The sequence below is a fragment of the Artemia franciscana genome, chromosome 5 (assembly GCF_032884065.1).
Source record: "Artemia franciscana chromosome 5, ASM3288406v1, whole genome shotgun sequence".
In the NCBI taxonomy this organism is placed as follows: Eukaryota; Metazoa; Arthropoda; class Branchiopoda; order Anostraca; family Artemiidae; genus Artemia; species Artemia franciscana.
The window spans coordinates 31,690,010-31,711,547 of NC_088867.1; the positions used below are offsets into that span (position 1 = coordinate 31,690,010).

The 21,538-nt window shown below is 35.7% G+C and overlaps 2 protein-coding genes across 6 annotated transcripts in view; one reads left to right on the top strand and one right to left on the bottom strand.

Moving 5' to 3' along the window:
- LOC136027271 (uncharacterized) overlaps window positions 1–21,538 on the top strand; it is a 134,036-nt gene that overhangs the window by 65,235 nt on the left and 47,263 nt on the right. The gene's annotated exons all lie outside the window — the stretch shown is intronic.
- Window positions 1,369–4,497, bottom strand: LOC136027267 (keratin, type I cytoskeletal 10-like). The gene is made up of 2 exons (XM_065704343.1): window positions 4,372–4,497; window positions 1,369–2,180 (listed from the first exon to the last, which is right to left on the bottom strand). Exons 1-2 carry the CDS (start codon window positions 4,393–4,395, stop codon window positions 1,527–1,529), a joined length of 678 nt encoding a protein of 225 aa, XP_065560415.1. The 5' UTR covers window positions 4,396–4,497; the 3' UTR covers window positions 1,369–1,526.

The window sequence follows — 21,538 nt, forward strand, 5'->3', positions numbered from 1 at the left end:
AGCCATTATTAGGTTTGTATAAAATGGTGTCAGTTCATTTGTTAATAGATAAGTCTATCTATCATCCGTCATACGTTATTCCTAGGGCAGAACTAAGGTAGATAGTCATAGAACTAAGATAGTCATAGAAACTATAGTTTTGCAAGTGTTTGGTTAAATGGCACGGGTAGACGGCGGGAGTAAGTATGACTCTCTTATTGGATCGATACTTGTTTGTTAGCTTTCAGCCCTTCAACCAATGGCTTCCCCTTATTTTGGGAAATATATACATGAACAATTTTATGGCTGTTGAGCGAATGAAAAATGTTTTTTAATTGTGGAAACAATAATTTCCTTGAAAATTTGATTCTACTGGAAAAAGCAAATGCACAAAATAAGCTCTTTATTTTGAATCAAAAGTCTACAAAAGCTAAAATTTGAAGTAAAGAATGGGGATTGATGAGACTGTGACTCCAACCCCCCTTCCTACTCATTCATATTTAGGAAAATTTTGGATATTACATTAGAAACAAGGAAGAATTAAGTTGTTAAGGAGGAGTTTTTTGTCGGACGATAGAAAGATCAGTATTAAAAACTAAAAATAGCAGCAATCATCCTGTTTATGCAATGTATTCCAACCCCCTCGTCTTTAGAGTAAATTTGAACTTCTATTTCCAGCATCCCATAAAAAATAGTCGTCTAATTCAACTATAGGAGTAGGATAAAAAGTTGTTTGTATTTAATTGCATCGAAGTACTTATTCGAAGATTCGAAGACCAAGAAGCTATTGCTTCTGTAACGGGCCATGGAGCCTTGTAGGGGTACAGAGTTATTGTTGTCCATTCATTTTGATGTTAATAAACTGAACTAAACTTGTAGGATGGGACAAAAGCTATATTTCAAGCTTATAGGTGCTAAGCAAAGTGAATTAGTAAAATTTAATTTTGGTCTACCAGGCATTTGCGTCTAAATTTGTTTGGATGAGAGATACGCAATTGGAAAAAAACGCAAGGAAATACTTATATTAAAAGTATTTATTGGGCAAATCATGAAAATATTCGTATTTTGGAACGAGCAATATCCGGTTGATCTATAGTTCTCTTCTGCTTAATTGCAGAGGTCAAATAATATGTTTTTTTTTGGCAAGTTGGTCAGTTGGCCACCCTATTTTAAAGAGAACTGTAAACACCACACGGTGTTCAAAAATAGCTTAAACTCTAAATCAAAGGTTCCTTTTGTAGCAGTTACCTGACAAACGACGTGATTACGATACTCCTATGGATTGTGGTAAAGTTTCAACCAAACTGACCTTAAAATATTGCTTTTAACCTATTGACTCCAATGAAGTTTTTGTCACAAAACTATAACCTATCGAATCCAGCCAAAATCTTGTGTATAAAATTTATTTTTGGCGAAAGTACAAATATTAAAGAGGTAGAAAAATAGATTTCTAAATATTTCACTTACAAGTGTTCCTTTATATGTACACTTTGCTTTGATTGCTGATTTCGCGTATTTAAATAACATATGAGAATTGGTCACTATTATTAAAATGGCATCATTCCATTTGAAAATCCACTACCTCCAAAAAAGCTGGCTTGTTGACCTCCCGCAGCAAATTGAGCTTGGTAACCTCCTCCAACTCCAGAGCCAAATCCAAAAGGAGGTACTGCACCTCCATAAGGTCCATAAGATGGCATGAATCCACCGTAACCACCACCAAAGCCACCAATACCACCCATGGAGTTTCCAAAGCTTCCATAGCTATTACCAAACGAATTTCCAAAATTTCCAAAGCCTCCTCCAAAACTATTGCCGAAGTTTCCAAAACTACTGCCAAAGCTGTTGCCAAAGCTTCCAGAACTGCCACCGATACCATGTTGCATGCTACCAAAGCTGTTACCAAAGTTATTGTTAAAAGTTGCTGAGTTGCCACCAATTCCGTTACTAAAGCTGCCGGTGTTTGAACCAAAGGAATTTCCAAAGCTGGCATAATTGCCACCTAGGCCCATTGGTGACATTCCACCGATTCCAACAGCAGGTGAAGGTGTGAAAACAGGCCCATTTGCAACAATTGGTGGAGGGTACATCGGTTCTGGAACCCCATAAGAAGGCGGGATAGGCCTATATCTTCGTGGTCTATGCCCCTTAAAGTAGGTTGCTGAGACTGACGAAGAACAAACCCAAACAAAGACCAGAACCTAAAATAAAATCATCTCGTTATTTCAAAAAAATATAACGTGAGGTCTATATTTATCTTGAAGTACTAAAAAAATATAATTCAAAAAATGAAATGGAAGATAATATCGTGATATTTCCGTATTCAGGAGTCGCACATAAAATTTATTCAGTAATAATTAAAACAAAAAAATTTCCTGTAATGGTCAAAGGAACTAGCAACTTATTTTATCCGCTTCGACTGACAAGTAAAACTAGGGAATGTGTGTGATATTCATATATGATTATTGGACTGACAGTTAAAGACTCGGTTTAACAAAGAAAAAAGATCAAACAAAGTGAAGTTTTATTCATTATAAATAACAAAAGAAACAAAAAACAATGTGAATGTTCAAACCATATGAAGGTACAAGCAAGGCCGTACCCGGGGGGCTAAAGGGTTTGAGCCCTACCCCATACCCCCAGAAGAGTGTTTGTCCGACTCGTAAAAACGAAACAAAAATGAAATATTAACAAATTTTGGTGCGTTTTTAAAGTTTTTCGTATCCCCCCGAAAAAAAAAATCGTTTCTTAGACCATCTCCTCCCACCTAAAAGAAAAATCTTGGATACGGCCCTGGATATAATCTATTGTTTGCAGTGGGTAGTACCTATTTCTCACTAGATGCTCAAAAATGTAAATAGGTCAGTGTGAACGAAAATATCAAACAGTTCGTGGTAACGAACTGTAGTAAGGAGCGACCCGGCTCAATAGTAACCAAAACTCTAAAAAATTAAATTTTGATTTCAATAGCTACATCAAAAGAATCGCATTTTAATGCTGATTTTAAATATATAAGTTTCATCAAGTTTATTCTTACCCATCAAAAGTTACGAGCCTGAGAATCTCTGACACTTAAGTATGGTAATTTTTACTAAAATTCTAGCATCACTGACAAGATAGCGATACCCAGAACCGAACCAAAATTTGACACTAGTTCAAATGCATTTCTTTATATCACTGAAAGGTATAAATTTACTTGGGCCGAACCTGAAACTCTCTGCGACTAAGTGGATTATTGTGTTCTTAAAATATGCTTATCGACTATAAAATAGTCAAAGCTGTTTTGAACATAAGCTAAGAAGACAAACTACATAATTATGTTGACTGCTCCCTTCTGCAAAAACTTCTTTTGTTTTTAGCTTAATCTAACGCTAGCACATTCAAGTAATAACTTGTTTTTTGGCCAAATAGTTAACTTGATGCTGGTATTTTGCTGGATAGTCCTAGATGGTACCTTTTTTTCTCCTCCTTTGTTCTTTTTTTTTAAGTCGGATTCGATTTTCTTCTCTTGTCAATTTTCATTGCTCTTTGGATAACTCATCAAACAGTTCATGGTAACGAAGTATAAATAAGGAACAATTCCATCCTACAGTAACCAAATACATTAAAAAAATTTACTTTTTACGCTGATTCTAAATGTACAAAATTCATTAAATTGAATGTTACCCATCTAAAGCTTCGAGCCTGAGAATAAATCAAAATGTCAAGCGCTCTTAACGAAAATCGCACTATCGGATTCAGTATATCTGAGAACACTACTGCAAAGGTTTCAAGTTACCATCTACAAGAATGTAGAATTTATTGGTTTTTCCCCATGGGTGATTGTATTGACCCAATTGTCATATAAGATCAGGAGAATGCTCATTCGAACAGAGGTTAAAGCTTGTAGTGTCCCTTTTTAAGTGATCAAAGAGATTCAAGGGTAGTTAGCCCCCTCTTGCGCTCTTTTTCCCCCAAATACATACAAGCAAAAATTTTGTGGTAATTCGTGAAATGTGCCATTACAATCTGTTCGTTCATAAAACAAACAGAGATCATTCCTCATATGAGAGGACTACCCTTCGTAAACCCCCGCTCATTGCAGCAAAGCTTGACTTTTTGTCAAAACTCTTTGAGAAAATCTGTTTAAACACAATGACTGTTGAATTTTAATGACAAAAATTTTTCAAAAACTTCAAGATTCCTTCCTCGCTGAGGAAGGGATAGCTCCCTTCATATACAGAATACTTTCTGTTCGCTTTAAGTTTTAATGTTGCTCCTTACTTTCATTTGAAAAAACTTATTTTTTAATTTTATTGACTGAAAGAGGTAAGAAAAACGAATTAAATTCCTCGATACCTATTATTTCTCATGACTCGAACGCAAGTGAAGAAATTATTAAAACTATATTACCTTCAATACTGATGTAATGTCCATTTTTTGACTGCTTACTTCTGAGCAACTGTGCTTTCGTTTAACTCATCAGTAATCTTTATAGTAGACTTAACCTTCAATTTTAGAATCATTACTAAGGTCATATGAAAGCTCAAAAATTAAGAAATAAGGAAATGTACTGTTTTTTAATCCCAAAAAGGATCTTCCTTGGTCTTTGACAAAGATTTATGAGGAAAAGCTCTAACAAAGGAGGAAATTTTTGAATCTACATGGCAATGTGCCGACATTGTTGATTATACATTAAAAAAAACATAACAAAATCACAAAAAAATAAACATGAAATTAGAAACCTACATTAAAACTAAAAAAAATTAAATATTTCAATGGTTAAGTAGGAGTGGCATCTCTTTAATCCCCTAGTCTTTATGCTAAGGCTTAGCTCGTACTACAAATATAAGCTTTAAGTAAATCTCAAGTATGTACTGTAAAAGTGGCAGGTATAATCCATATCTTTTTAACTTATTCAACGACTGTATTTCCCATCTTATATTGAACAAAATTGTTGTTTCGTGCTAGTAAATTAAATAAAAAAAAACAAGTTTTTTAAATGAAAGTAAGGAGCGACATTAAAACGAACAGAAATTACTCCGTATATGAAAGGGGCTTTTCCTTCTCAACGCCCCGCTCTTTACGCTAAAGTTTGACTCTTTCTCTTAACTCTACATTTTAAAAGAGTAAAAAACTTTAGCGTAAAGAGCGGGGCGTTGAGAAGGAAAAGCCCCTTTCATATACGGAGTAATTTCTGTTCGTTTTAAGTTTTAATGTCGCTCCTTACTTTCATTTAAAAAACTTGTTTTTTTATTTAATTTCTGAACGTTTTTGAATCAATGCATGTTTTGATTTTGGCTCTCCGCAGAGGAATAATTAAAACGAAATTTGTATATTTATTTTTTTTGGCTAAATGGCTTTCTCATAATTTTGATCGAATGGTTTTGAGAAAAAAAGAGCGGGGGAGGAAGCCTAGTTGCCCTCCGATTTTCGGTTAATTAAAAAGGCAACTAGAACTTTTAATTTTTTACGAATCTTTTTATAAGTAAAAGACATACGTAACTTATAAATTAGCTTACGTAAAGAACTTTTGTATTCTTATGTTTTTATTACATATATGAGGGGGTTCGCCCCCTCGTCAGTACCTCGCTCTTTACACTAAAGCTTAAATTTTGTCCCAATTCATTAAGAATGACCCCTGAATCACAAAAGCTGCAGAATAAATAGTTGAAATTACTAAAAATACTTTGGCGTAAAGAGCGAGGTATTAGGAGGAGGTGAGCCCCTCATATGGGTAATAATTTCTGTTCATTTTAAGTTTTAATGCTGCTGCTTACTTCCAGCTGAAAAAAAAAACTTTTTCATTGTTTTTTTTTAAGTAATGGCAGTAAATCCTGCGCTCCCTTCATGGAAATTTTCTTCCCCCATGACAAATTCCTCGATGGAAAGCTCCCCCAGCATATTCACCTCTTCTCAACCCCTGCCTCCAACCAAAAAAATCCTCCTGAAAACGCCTGTACACTTCCCAATAACCATTACTATATGTAAGCACTGGTCAAAGTTTTGAACTTGTAACCCCTCCCACGGGGACTGTGGGGGAGTAAGTCGTCCCAAAGACATAGTTATAAGGTTTTTCGACTACGCTGAATAAAATGGCTATCTCAGAATTTTGATCTGTTGACTTTGGGAAAATAATTAGCGTGGGAGGGGGCCTAGGTGCCCTCTAATTTTTTTGGTCACTTAAAAAGGGCACAAGAACTTTTCATTTCCCTTAGAATGAGCCCTCTTGCAACATTCTAGCACAACTGGGTCGATACGATCACCCCTGGGGGAAAAAAACAAAAAAACAAATAAACACGCATCCGTGATCTGCCTTCTGGCAAAAAATATAAAATTCCGCATTTTTGTAGATAGGAGCTTGAAACTTCTACAGAAGGGTTCCCTGATACGCTGAATCTGATGGTGTGATTTCCGTTAAGATTCTATGACTTTTAGGGGGTGTTTCCCCCTATTTTCTAAAATAACGCAAATTTTCTCAGGCTCGTAACTTTTGATGGGTAAGACTAAACCTGATGAAACTTATATATTTAAAATCAGCATTAAAATGCGATTCTTTTGATGTAGCTATTGGTACCAAAGAAATTAAAATTAAATGACCAAGCCAAACTCAAAACGGGCAAAAATTAACACGACTAGGCTGATAATACCCATGCCTCCCAAGACCAGAACACGATTTGCGCTTTACTGAAAACAAAATAGGTTTTAAATGTTTTCACTTTTTTTACTTTCATAAATAAAAAATTATGAAAACTTTAAGGAATAAATATCAATATGTCAATTAAACTGACAATGCACGGTAAGGGGCGAAAATTGTCTTAGTTACATGGCTATCTCTGGAATGTTAAAGAAATTTTGTTGTTTAAAGCAACAGGTATATTACAGAACTGGGTTGAACTTGGATTGTGATTCACCTGATTCAAGAGACTAATGGCTATCATGTAGTTAAATTCACTTTTTTTCAAGTGCTTCCTCTATTTTTAAATAGTTTTTTTTATACTAAAATTCTCTTGGTTTTGTTCAAGAAAACTGTATTAACAACTTCAATAAAGTTCATACAAGCTTGTAAATGTTTCTAAGCCGAACCATTTTTTAGACAGTTAATGTTCATTTTGCTCTATTAAAGAGCTTTTTCTATCCTTTGTTAGTTTTTTTTTTTACTGTAATCGATCTAGAGTTACAGAGCCCTCAAGTTGAACATGGCTTGTTTAATTTTCGGGTTTGTGTTTCAGCAACAGACAAAGCTATTATATAAACAGTAAAGTTTTTTCTGATACAAATGAGTAGTAAGTTTAAATCCCCCCTCCCTAATGTGCAAATATATACCCTGAATTAATAAATACATGGTTGGGGGTAAAATTTAGTTGCAGCAAAGGTGATTATTATATTTGGAAAGTGCGTAAAAAAAGGCATCAAGTGGTATGTTTACTTTATTCGTAAGTCAATAATATGAATAGCAAAATATTTACCAAGAGAACTTGATTAGATTAATGTGCAAAGAGCAGGGAAAAGTTAAAACAAATATATGTAAAACGCGGAAGACCAAGATTTCCAAAGTGTTTGCTCGACTTGAAGCATGAGTACCGGCAGGGGGCAGGGAGGAGGGAGGGGTTGGCGTGGCCCACCCTGGAAATTTGGGACTATAAAGTAATTATAAGGAAACCAAAGGAAACAGAGCAGAATAAGGAAAAACTCTGGAAAAAATGTGTGTTTCAACATCGATGCCTGCCTGCCAGTAGATTTTGACCACTAATGAGGAAAATAAAGGTTCTAATTTATGACTGAGTGACCCCTTTCGAGTTTTCCACAAACATATTTCTATATGATTTAGATGGAGCAACCCAAAAATTCAAATTCTTCCTAGTAATGAATGATATGTAAATAAAGATCCTTGTCAATAACGAAAGAATGAGAGCCTAACTATTGATAATATTCAATCAAAGAATTAGCTTTTTATGGTGATCCTAAATATCTATTTGTTTATTAGTAATTAGTGGACAATAAGTACACAAGAAAGTTCGTGTAATTATAGAAAACACAAGGAAAACAACTTAACAAGGGACAATTTCGTTTAAAATATGCCGTCAGCTTTTGTTTGCATTGCAAAAGTACTATTTTACTATTTAAAATTGCTGAAAACTAAGTTCCTAGCAGTATTTGTCATCCCAAATAAATTTTCTGGTGGGGCTGATGATTACCTGCCTTGCCTTTTCCACCTATGTGCTCTTAGACATGATAATGTAAGGTTTTACCTGTATAGAAAATATTCTAATTATTTCCTGCTCCCGCCTACCTCTTTCAACATTCATCTGAAGCCTCAGAAAGAGTAAGCTTTTTGTCCATTAAAATGTACTTTTGTAGGAATCTACCCCCCCCCACCTAAACAATGACTCACCCCCTTCATTATAGCTGATTCGCAATTACAGATCATCAAACGTAGACTAATTTCATTACAAATAAAGCAAATCATCTTGGTTGAATCCATTACTGCCAACGTTTAGCATTACTTCTTTTGCAACTGGGAAGGCTAAAATACTGTTATTGTTACTTTTAAATCAATTAACTTCTCAGAATTTTAAATTGATTGTAAATTCGTCCTCTTCGGGGTAAAGTCGTAGTTTTCAATTGCCAAGACATACAACTTATTGCAGATGTTGCAAAGCATGTATGGGTCAGTGGAGACTTGTGTTATAGTTGATGGTGGCTGGTAAACTAGAAGCTATGATAATAGGTATTCCGTGTTGTCTGGTTGTGGAGTCCTCATTGGTTTTTGTTCAAAAAAAGCTTACACATATTGGGATTAGAAATAAGTACTGTTGCATTTGTATGAAGAATCGAAGGGATGAAAACACTTTGATTCCTGACCTTACGTGTTTCACAAACTGGAAGGGACTAAGCACAGGAATGGAATGTGATATTTTAGTCTGGGCATTTCGAAACACTCCAGCTATGCACTCTGTAAAATATATTAGATATGTCGCTGATTGTGACTCAAGCACCCATGCAGAGCTTACAGCCAAAGGACCGTAAGGTAGACATTTTGAAAAAAATTAAATGTGCCAACCATGCATGCAAGTGCCTAAAATATAGGCTTTACCTGAAGCAAAACGAAAAATCCCGAATGCAGGAGGCTTCTTAGTTGTTAAAAATAAGGAAAATGTGCAACTTTGCAAGAAACACAATTGCACAGACAACGTGCAATTGATAACGTGAAGGAAAAGGTGTCAACGACCTTGTAAATGAGCTGAAAGAGATAACGTTGTATTTCTTTCGTAGTGATCATAGACAATGCCCAGAATAAAGCAAAATGGCAGGGGAAATTGTTGAATTCAGCGAAGAAGATGCCCCAAGCAATATTTTTCTTAGTCATGTGTATTCAATATTTGACACTTTAACTAGAAACAGTACTAGCAACCTTGCAGAGTATGTTATGAGCATAGTTGCTAGGCTTATCGGGGGATAAAACATAATGGTATGAAAAGAGCCCGATACATAACGCGTGTTACCACTGCCGGCATAAAATATTCTAAGAGACATTCTACCTGTTTGCTTATATTTTGCAGTAGTTTAGGATCTACACCAAGACGTTTGTCGAAGCGACTTGCTGAGCAGCGGGCCAAAAGTACCGTAAACAAGCATACTTGGACTGCTAAAAGACGTCTGCCTGCAAAACAATCTACGAAGCAAGTTTTGAAACATGACAAAAACTATGGCCCAAACGCATGTATTCCAGATTTAGATCCTGATTCACCTGAACCGTGTACAGTGTACTGACTTAAAAATTCACCAAATAGAAGAAGCAACGCGACTTCAGGGAAATTGTATTGACAGCAGATGGCTAGAATACAGAAAAAATAGGATAACTGTCTCAACTTTTTTATCCAAAAACTACCAGACTTATGCAATAGAACCTGGACAAATGTAAAAAAAAACAAACTATATCGTCTTTTGAGGAAAAGGTAGACTTTAAAGCAGGAGCTTCTTTTTTAGGGGGGGGGGGGGCAAGGGGGGAAGTTGTCCCTCCCCCAATAATGAGAAGAAAAGAATAATTATATATCCCATGCCCCTTGACTATCCGGATATGGACCTCTTTTCCCCTCCCCCCTCCCATTAAAAATGCTGGAGCCTCACCCCTGCTGCAAAGTACATCCTTTAGAACATTTTGTTCATATTAATACGGATATTTTGCAGCCAGTCCCGATGGAATAACCACTTTTTTGTCTAATGATGCGGCGGTTTTGGAAGTAAAATGTCCTCTCAGTACCAAAATTTAAATAGGCAATAGAAGAATGGAGGCTATATAAAACAAATATTTGTCTTGAAAACAAAAACAATGTCGCATTACAGCTTAAAAGTTCACATAGTTATTTTTACCAAATATAAATACAATTAGATTGTTCTGCTATTATGTTTTTGTTTTTGTTGTTTTTTTTTTTCGGTGAAGGCGATCCCTTTATTGAGAAAATCAATCGTGACAAAGAATTCTGGCAGAATAAAATACTGCCAAAATTACAATAGTTTCATCTTGAAGCAAAATTACCAGAAACAGTCGACGCAAGATTACCAAGAAATAACGAAATACAAGAGCCCTTTTTATAAAATAATTTAAATAGTATTAACACTTACGACATAGAAATAATTGCTACTATACGAATTAAATTAAAAAAAATATATATTTCAAAGACTACATTGCCTTTCCATGACGATAAATAAAAGTTCAAATGGCGATACATCTGTTTAATAGACAGTGATAATTCATAAAAAATGTTGATGTACAGTGACTGTCATAAGCAGAAATACTCACATCTGTTAAGTCTATTAAAAGGATTTATCCCTATTTCAACTTTTATCTATCGTTATCAACTGAAGTTTTTTCAATGGAAATTGAAAAGCAATATTAAAACTTACAACGAACAGAAATTACAACGTACACGAAGGGGGTTATCCCCTCCTCAACACCTCACTCTTCGCGCTTAAGTTTGTGTGTACCTTAACACGATTTCACTTTAGCGTAAAGAGCGCGATATTGAGGAGGGGACAACCCCTTTCATATACATAATAATGTCAGTTTGTTTTTAGTTTTGATTCTGCTGCTTACTTTCAGTTAACCAAACTTTAAAAACAAACGAAAAATCCCCCCCACAAAAGATCCTCTAAAAATTCAATCCTGGTGGAAAATGTATTCTGGACAATTATACTTAACATCTCCATCCTTACAATTGAGTCGACAAAGATAAAGTAAGACAAATAAAAAGAATTTCGAATACGAATTCTGGCAAATTCCCCCCGTGTAAAATTTCCTATGAAAAGTTTACCCACCCCCCTGAAAAATTCTCTCCCTATGTAAAATCCTCTGAGCAGTTCACCACCCTTCCCTCACCCAAAAATATTTATGTAAACTTCGTAATAACAAATTCTATGCGTAAACAACTGGCAAATTTTATAACTTAAAGACGTATCCCCAGGGGCTGTGGAGGGTTCGTATTCTCTCCATGGTTAATATCTCGAAGTTTTATCTCAAAATTATATCTTAAAATTTTACGGCATTATATCTCAAAATTTTGATCAAACAGTTTAGAGAAAAGGGGTATGGCATGGGGGCTAGTTGCCCTCAAATATTTTTGGTCACTTAGCAAGGGCACTAGAACTTTTAGTTTTCATTTGAATGAGTTCTTTTCCAATAATATAGGGCTGTTGGTTTGTTACAATCACCCCTTGGGAAAATAAACAGATTCAAATTTTGTTTAGTGCCATATCGGCAAAATCTAAATATTGGTTGTTTTAAGGTCTTAGAATTTAGCCACGGAAATAAGGTTGGCTTACCATGGCGGCAGGGAAGTGAAAAGAAAATATATTTGTTTGCGTTTAACGAAATCTTGCATCCGAATTTTGTGTTTTACGTTTCAGCAATGGTAGTATGTGGGTTAGATCAAAATTATCTATAGAAGCTTTATTACCCTAAATTCTGGACGGAAGAAGACCACACAATATGACAATCTGTGAGCCATTTCTAAACGAGTCGACGCGTAAATAAAACTGCATACATGGCTTCAAAGATAATATATTTCAAAGATATATATTCAAAGATAATATATATTCGAAGATAATATTATTACTATGTATTGCATATAAATTTACGTTTCTTAGCTGTCCTTTTCATTGAAATTTTCCTGTCTGGATTATGCTAAAAGCATGGTAGGATTCTTTTAAAAATTGACAAAGATTCCCTTTTACTTTGAAGGTCAATCTGGACCAAAAGATAAAAGGAAAGCCCCGTGTATATGAATTTTTAACCACTTCCTGCATTAAAAAGATGCACGATTTCGTAAAGAGTAAAATGGCTTCTGTCACGAAAGAAGAAAATACAGTCCGGGACTTAGTCAAGGCTCTTAAAGTCATTGTGGTGCTTACAAGTACCACATATTATCAAAACCTGCGAGCCATTCTTTAACGAATCGAGGGGAAAATAAAATTGCTTGCATGACTTCTAAGCAAGGCAATATTTGTTTCTTTTTTAGGGGGGGGGGGTAAAAAGAAACATTACATTTTTGTTACATTTTTGTAACAAACATACATTTTTGTTGGGTTTTTACGAGTCAGACAAAATTCCAGGGGAGTTAAACCCCCTCTGGACCCAGCCTTGCTTCTAAAAAATATTTCAGCATTAATTTTTGTATATTCTACTGATTTAAAGGCATCAACTGTCTAACATGAATGAATTTATGGATTTATAGGATTTTCCTCAAACTTCCCGAAAAACTTACATTTATTTTAGTTGTAAATGTATTTAAATTTCATTTGGTTTCTTCCCCCATCCCTTTTCAGTCCATTTTTCAATCATATATGATTTTTCAACGAGTAGGGATTGTTTCGAATTAGGTTTTTAACAAAAGCTTCTTTTAGCTGCTCAAGTATTTACGGTGTCACCTAATTCCCTCCTCAGATGCTCCCCCTTCAGAAAAATCCTTGTACTTTTCCTTCATCAAGGTAGCCTACAAGGTATTTTGCAAAAAAGAAATTGTTCAAATACATTCATTTGAAAACTTCAATCAATTCTTACTCTCTTCTTACTTGTCGAGCCACAAATTCTTGATGACAACTAGTCACTTGTAAGAGTTTGCTAATTGTTAGTCAAACAGTTCGTGGTAACGAACTGCAATAAGGAGCGACCCGCCTCAATAGTAACCAAAACTCTAAAAAATGGAATTTTGATACCAATAGCTACATCAAAAGAAATACATTTTGATGCTGATTTTAAGTATATAAGTTTCATCAAGTTTAATCTTAACCATCAAAAGTTACGAGCCTGAGAAAATTTGTTTTATTTTAGAAAATAGGGGGAAACAACCCCCAAAAGCCATAGAATCTTAACGAAATTCACATCCATCATCAGATTCAGCGTATCAGAGGAACACTGTTGTAGAAGTTTCAAGCTCCTATCTACAAAAATGTCGAATTTTGTATTTTTTGCCAGAAGGCAGATCACGGATGCGTGTTTATTTATTTGTTTTTTTTCCCCAGGGGTGATCGTATCGACTCAGTGGTCCTAGAATCTTGCGAGAGGGCTAATTCTAACGGAAATGAAAAGTTCTAGTGCCCTTTTTAAGTGACCAAAAAACTTGGAGGGCATCTAGGCCCCCTCCCACGCTAATTATTTTCCCAGGGTCACAGGATCAAAATTCTGAAATTGCCATTTTATTCAGCGTATTCGTAAAACCTTATAACTATGTCTTTGCGGACGACTTACTCCCCCACAGTCCCCGTGGGAGGGGCTACAAGTTACAAACTTTGACCAGTACTTACGCATAGTAATGGTTATTTGGAAGTGTACAGACGTTTTCAGGGGATTTTTTGGGTGGGAGGGCTTGAGAAGAAGGACATATGTTGGGGGAACTTTCCTTGGAGGAATTTGTCATGGGGAAATAAAATTTTCCATGTAGGGAGCGCAGGATTTTCTAGCATTATTTAAAAAAACAATGAAAAAATAAATATGAAAATGTTTTTTAACTGAAAGTAAGGAGTAGCATTAAAACTTAAAACGAACAGAAATTATTACGCATATGATAGGCTCACCTCCTCCTAATACATCGTTCTTTGCGCTAAAGTATTTCTAGTAATTTCAACTATTTATTCTACGGCTTTTGTGATTCAGGGGTCATTCTTAAGAAATTGCAACAAAATTTAAGCTATAGTGTAAAGAGTGAGGTGCTGACGAGGGGATGAGCCCCCTCATATACGTAATAAAAACATGAGAATACAGAAGTTTGTTACGTAAGCAAATTTGTAAGTTACGTATATCTTTTACTTATAAAAACATTCGTAAAAAATTAAAAGTTCTAGTTGCCTTCTTACACAACCAAAAAATCGGAAGGCAACTAGGCCTCCTCCTCCACTCCTTTTTCTCAAAATCATTCGATCAGAACTATGAAAAAGCCATTTAGCCAAAAAAAAAAAAAAAAATGCAAATTTCGTTTTAATTATTCATCTGCGGGGAGCCAAAATCAAAACGTGCATTGATTCAATAACGTTCAGGAATTAAATTTTTTAAAAACAAGTTTTTTAACGGAAAGTAAGGAGCGACATTAAAACTTAAAACGAACAGAAATTAATTCGTATATGAAAGGGGCTGCTTCCTCATTAACGCCCCGCTCTTTACACTAAAGTTTTTTACTGTTTTAAAAAGTAGAGATAAGAGAAAGAGTCATAATTTAGCGTAAAGATTGGGGCGTTGATGAGGAAGCAGCACCTTTTATATACGAAGTAATTTCTATTCGTTTTAAGTTTTAATGTCGCTCCTTACTTTCCGTTAAAAAAAACTTTTTTTTATTTAATTTCCAGATAAAATGATGCAAATTCTTGCCACTAGATTATGTAATCTCTATGCTTTTAATATTCTGGAAAAAATTGGAATCGGTAACCTGGAAATTCATCAGCAAAGTAACGACATGAAAACACTGCCTCAGTAAATGTACGTCATTCCTTTTAAAACCCCTTCATTTCTGAATTAAAGTTGAATTGTATGATTGTTGTGCGGCCACCGTTCGCCCCTTAATGAAATTAAATAAAAAACAAGTTTTCTTAACTGCAAGTAAGGAGCGAGATTAAAACTTAAAGCGAAAAGAAATTATTCCGTATATGAAAGGGGTTAATCCCTCCTCAACACTTCGCTCTTTATGCAAAAGTTTGACTCTTTCTCACAACTCTACTTTTTAAAACAATAATAAAAACTTTAGCTTAAAGAGTGAGGTGTTGAGGAGGGGACAACCCCTTTCATATACGGAATAATTTCTGTTCGTTTTAAGTTTTAATGTCGCTCCTTACTTGCAGTTAAAAAAACTTGTTTTTTTTATTTAATATCTGAAAGTTTTTGAATTAATACATGTTTTGATTTTGGCTCACCGCACATGAATATTTAAAATTAAATTTGCATATTAATATTTTTTTCGCTAAATTGCTTTCTCATAGTTTTGATCAGACGATTTTGAAAAAAGGGGTGGGGGAGGAGGCCTAATTGCCCTCCGATTTTTGATTACTTAAAAATACAACTAGAACTTTTTCAGAACATTTTTACTAGTAATAAATATACATAACTTACGAATTAACTAACGTAGCGAATTTCTATATTTGTATATTTTTATTATGTATATGAGGGGGTTCGCCCCCTCGTCAATACCTTGCTCTTTACCCTCCGATTTTTTTGGTCACTTAAGAAGGACACTAGAAATCTTAAGAAGGGCCCTTTGAGACATTCTAGGACCACTGGGTTGATACGATCACTCCTGGGAAAAAAAAACAACAAAAAAACAAAACAAAAAAACAAATAAACACGCATCCGTGATGTCTTCTGGCAAAAAATACAAAATTCCACATTTTTGTAGATAGGAGCTTGAAACTTCTACAGTAGGGTTGTCGGATACGCTGAATCTGATGGTGTGATTTTTGTTAAGATTATGTGAATTTTAGAGGGTTTTCCCCTATTTTTAAAAATAAGGTAATTTTTTTCAGGCTCGTAACTTTTGATTAAAAAGACTAAATTTGATGAAGCTTATATATTTTAAATCAGCATAAAAGACCATTTTTTATGTAACTATTGATATCGAAATTCCGTTTTTTAGAGTTTCGGTTACTATTGAGCCGGGTCACTCCTTACTACAGTTCGTTACCACGAACTGTTTGACAAAAACTTCACTGAAACGAAAAACAAATGACCGTGGATTGTCAGTTTAATTTACGTATACTGATATTTGTTCCTTAAAGTCTTAATAATTGTGTTGCGAGAGCAACACTTTGGTTTTGTCGTGTTTTTTTTTTTGTTCCTAGCACCCCGATTTCAGCTTATTCCTAGAAGGTGGTAAGGGTCTAACCTCTGCGGTTTTTACGCAAAGTGTGGACCTTAGGCTGGATTGATGAATATGACTTTACATTTTGGAAAGCTTCGTAGAACTCTTGCCTGGGGCCACAAAGGATGGTTTTTGCTTGTCCTTGAGCCAGAGCCTATAGTGTGTGAAGTGAAGAGGAGTTGTATAGCCTATGTCAGAGAGGACTATCTGAAGTTATGCAGCCAAGCTTTTGTTTCATCAAACCATGTTTCTGCTTTCGAGTGGAAAGCTCCGTTCTAGCAGGCAAGCAGGCAGGCACCAATTTCAAATTGAAGATGGACTAAAATCTATAAGTGTTAAATATATGCGACAGTTACCCTGCCCCACAGCCAATATATCTTCTTTGAGTGATAAATAGAAAAATTTAGAGAAGCAAAAAAGCGGCATTTTCCCACGGGTCCGAAAGTGCTGCCATCTATTGTTTCTACCCATTTCTGTTCGTGATTTCAGCTGAGTTTATCATTCGGTTTTTCGCACTTGGGATTGGGGTAGAGAAATGGTATCAGATGTGCATCTTAAAATTTAAAAGTTCTCTCATTGCTAAAGAAATTAGAGTTTATCCTTTGCTCCTTTCTAAGTGATGACGTTAGAAAGTTGGCCTACGGCAAAAAAGTCAACTTTTGAACTAAGACAGAAAGATTTTTTTTTCGACGGCAGTCGATAGCTTTTGATGAGCTGATCAAAGTATATGTCATCCATTTTTTTGTACAAAAATTCCTTCATGAGATATACCAGTTTGAAAGTTTAAAGGGGTTGACAACTTCAGTAGTAAGGTACACACTTAAACCAAAAATAGGCCGATACCAATTGTGAGACATATAGGGGAGTTGTAAGCAACAGTCGGCTGTTAGCTCATAATCTTCCTCGGCAATGAGGGGTTCGCAACTCTTACTAGTTGGTGTACCTATTTTTTGTTTCCGTTGTATTTGATGGTAAGACCAATTTGGTTCCAGTGGTAAGACATGTAGGGGACTTGTAAGTAATAATCGGCTGTTAGGCTACAATCATCTTCAGCGATGAGGGGTTTGCAACTTTTGCTAGTTGCAATGAGGGGTTTGCAACTTTTGCGAGTTGGTGTACCTGTTATTTGTTTCCGGTGTATTTGATGATAAGACCAATTTGGTTCCAGTGTTGGTAAGTAAGACATGAAGGGGACTTGTAAGTAATAATCGGCTGTTAAGCTACAATCATCTTCAATGATGAGGGGTTTGAAACTTTTGCTAGTTGGTGTACCCATTTATTTGTTTCCGGTGAAATTGATGTCTAATCACGGGAGAGGGACTTGTAAGTAAGAATCGGTTCACTTTGGGCTAGAAATTTGTGCAAATTGGTGCACATTGTATTCGATCTCTGTAAATCTGACGGCAAAAAAGTTAGTATCGATGGTCTATCACTCACTGTAACCTAGAATTAAGTATTTACGCAACAGGTGCAAACGATACAATGAGGTAGTTTCGTAATAATTAATAGAGTATCATCTATGGTATTTTGATCCTGTAAAGTTACGGATAGCTTTATAATACCAACTAGATTATATAAGATATTGTTCCAAGTTTTCACCCATCACGATATCTACGATTGAAAAGGATAAAGGTCATCCAATGGTCATGAACAGTTACGGACAGCTTCATAATACCCAATAGGTTGTATAAGATGTCGCAAGTTTTCACCAGTCCCGATGTCTACGATTGAAAAGGATAAAGTTCAACCGTCTGCAAAGTCAATTTAGTCCCTGTTTTCGATGTTCTGTATTTCTTTAAAACCTGACTTAACCTATAGCCATGTGGTTACGGATTGTGTCATCAGTTCAGGAAAAAACTCTTTTTGGAACATATCATTTTCAGAACCTAGATGGGTGGACAAGTTCAGCGTGTAACAGATAGCAAAGAAACAAAACCAAAGTGTTACTCTGTGATGAAGGGTTAGCAGATTTTGGTAGTTGGTATACCTATTATTTTTTGCCAGTGTATTTCATGGTCGAAACGATATGGTACCATGTCTATCGGAGGGAAATGGACTTGTAAGTAGTTATTCCTTCACGAGATACAACATTTTGAAAGTTTAGATGGGTTGACAACTTCAGTAGTAAGGTAGACACTGAAACCCAAAATAGGCCGATTGCAATTGTGAGGCATGTAAAACACTTGTAAGCAACAATAGACTGTTAGACCATAGTCGTGTTCGGCAATGAGGGGTTAGCGATTTTGGCTACTTGGTGTACCTATAGTTCGTTTCAAAAATCAACTTTTGAACTAATAGATAGAATTTTGTTTGTCAACGGCGATCGATAGGCCTTGATAACGATACGGTACCATGTCCATCACGGGGAGATGGACTTGTAAGTAAGATTCGGCTAAAATGTAAAAGGGGTATTCCTGTTATAGATTTTCCCTGTTTATATTATACAGATTTTAAAGTCAACTGCAGTATTTGCTACTGGAACTATTTTTATCTCGATAAGATTAATAGATAAGATATAGATAAGATTAATATCAAATAGGGATAAGATGAATCCCAGTAGCAAATACTGCAGTTGACTTTAATCCTTATTCGGAGGAACCAACTATTTACGCAACCAATACAGATGGAAACAATTCAGTAGAGTCGCAGCTATGTTTTCTTCACTCTACAAACTCACGGATAACTTTATGATGTAGGTGTCTATAGTATGTATTTTAGCATCCTTACAGATTAACAACTTCAGCGTTTAGTCGCAGCGAGGAAACAAAACCAAAGTGTTGCTCTCGCAACACTTTACTCGGCGAAGCCGAGCAAAGGTTACCGCAACACCTCACGTTGCCCATGCAACTTAGATCTAGTTTTGTATTTATTAGAATAAAAAAGTGAAAACATTTAAAACCTATTTTGTTTTCAGTGTAGCACAAATTATGTCCTTGTCTTGAGAAGGCATGGGGGTTATAAACCCTACTCACGATAATTTTTGCTCGTTTTGAGTTTGACTCGGCTGCGTTTGAATCGGCATCGTGCGTTCCAATTTAGTTCCATATAGTTTCTATGTATCCCAAATTCTTTGTCTTAGTATGCTTAGTTTTAATAGCAGTAATAGTAGTAGTAGCAGTAGAACTAATAGTAGTAGCGTAAGCTTAATTGGCATTAGGAGTGATAGTAGGAGTAATAATAGTAACAGTAGCTGTAGCATAAATAGAAGCAGTAGCATTAAGATACAAATATTTTCTTTTGGTTAGTTCAACATCCCTCACAACAAGCCTTGTTAGTTTCAATTTCACGCGCGAAACTGTTCCTAAAATATTGCTCTTACACTCTTTTGACAAGCTACATACAGACGGCGTGTTATAATTCAGTTCACCTTACCCCGTCAAAATTTCTTGAAAATTTAACCTTTATGCCCTTAGGCATAGTTGTAATAGAAGTCATAGTAGCAGTGTTAATATTACTGGTTATAGTGTTAATAGTAATAGCGGTAAAACTAGTAACAGATTTAATATTACCATATTACCTATTGGTCTATACCATATATGTTCTTATCTTGAGAAAGCAGAGGGGTTATCAGTCCTAATCATGTTAATTTTTGCTCGATTTGAATTTGACAGACCATTTATTGTATTCTCAGTTCGTTTTGAATTTCATTAATTAAGAAAGGATCTAGAGATAATTTTTTTCGAAAGTGCCAAAGAAACCACCCCCAAATTCATAACAAATTCCACGGCCTTCTAGAGACCACTTCATTGGATCTTGAAGTTAGCTTAGAGCTACCAGCTTGTCCAGTTGCTAAGAATAAGAGCATGCTAGGAGAAATGGCAAAAGATTTCTGAGCTGAAGATCCAGAGCAGCGATTTTGACTCGAAGTGTTCAGGTTAGTAATTGACCAAATAACAACGAAAATGAAGATTTTCAGACAACAAATAGCTCATTTCCGACGGATATTTCTTGCAGCCAACCACATTCAGCCTTGTGCGTGGAGATGAAATGCCAGAGTCGGCCGTTCGGAACGTTGCAGAGATGGCGAAGGTTTCTCATGACGAGGTGAGGTCAGAGCTTAAAAGCTTTGCCTTGGTTTACGACGAAACTATTAGCACGGCTCACAAAAGTGGCTGAGATAGGTCCGGTGCCGAATATGAGGATGGACTCAAACTTGGAACTGAATGTGGAGGGGCTGAAGTGTGTGATTCAAGTGACTGCAGTTCGTGCAATAGCTGCACAATTTGCTCGCATTGGCTGCTATTAAGGCTAAATCTGTGCTCATCAGCTTACACTTCAGTTTTCCTGGCCTACAAATATCTGCTGACGCTTTCGTTTTCTCAAATCGGCTGTTAAAGATCCAAACTAAACCTCATTCAGCCAAGAGCAAGAACTTTAATATCAGATCATCTCTTGAAATCATTCATGTTGATGTCATGTAAAAAACTTCGCAAGAACAGGAAGATAAGTATGATAAATACGATTAGGATATTGGAATCTAAAGTAATGACAGTGATCAAGCATAGTTCTGAAACGTAGACATTTAAAAGGCTGAGGAAGATTTGTTAAATGAGCGGAAACTTCTTGATTCAGTGCGGTTTGAAGATGTTTTAGAAGACGTGAAAAGAGATGAGAAGAGTTTAACATCGCTTTTGTCAGTACAGTAGCTTTTTCCTTTTTTATTCAAGTTATCTTGTTTCGTACCTGACCAAAATATATATTTTGTGTTCTCATGGAGAGTTGAAAAGCCTTGAGTGGTGTCACACATCCTTCTGAGGAGGACAAATACCATGAATGTTCTTTGGCCCAGATTTCCATGGTGCGGGACGAAATCTGGAAATTTTATACTGCTGAGAATACGATGTCGCTCTCCCTTTGTGTGAAAACCTGAGCAAGACTGAGTCCAACCGAGCGTTAGGGAGATCTGTCACAAAAAGTTATTAGTGGTACGTGTCTTCTTCCTACTGTAAGCCTTTCTTACTTAGCAGGTAGTACTAATTTGCCAGGCGGACCAAATTTTGGCGCGAATGACGTGAAGCACAATTTCCACTCATTGTTCAAGATCCTTTCTGATTAAACACGAAAAAGCAAAACAAATTCCTTCGATAAAGAGGGTCATAGGTAAAGCTGCCTAACCCAAATACCCCCTTAGCTTTTTGTTCCTAGTCTGCCTCTGGCAGTCTCAATCAAACACGGAATTATTTCTGTTCCTTTTAAGTTTTAATACTGCACCTTACTTTCAGTTCCAAAAACTTTTTTTA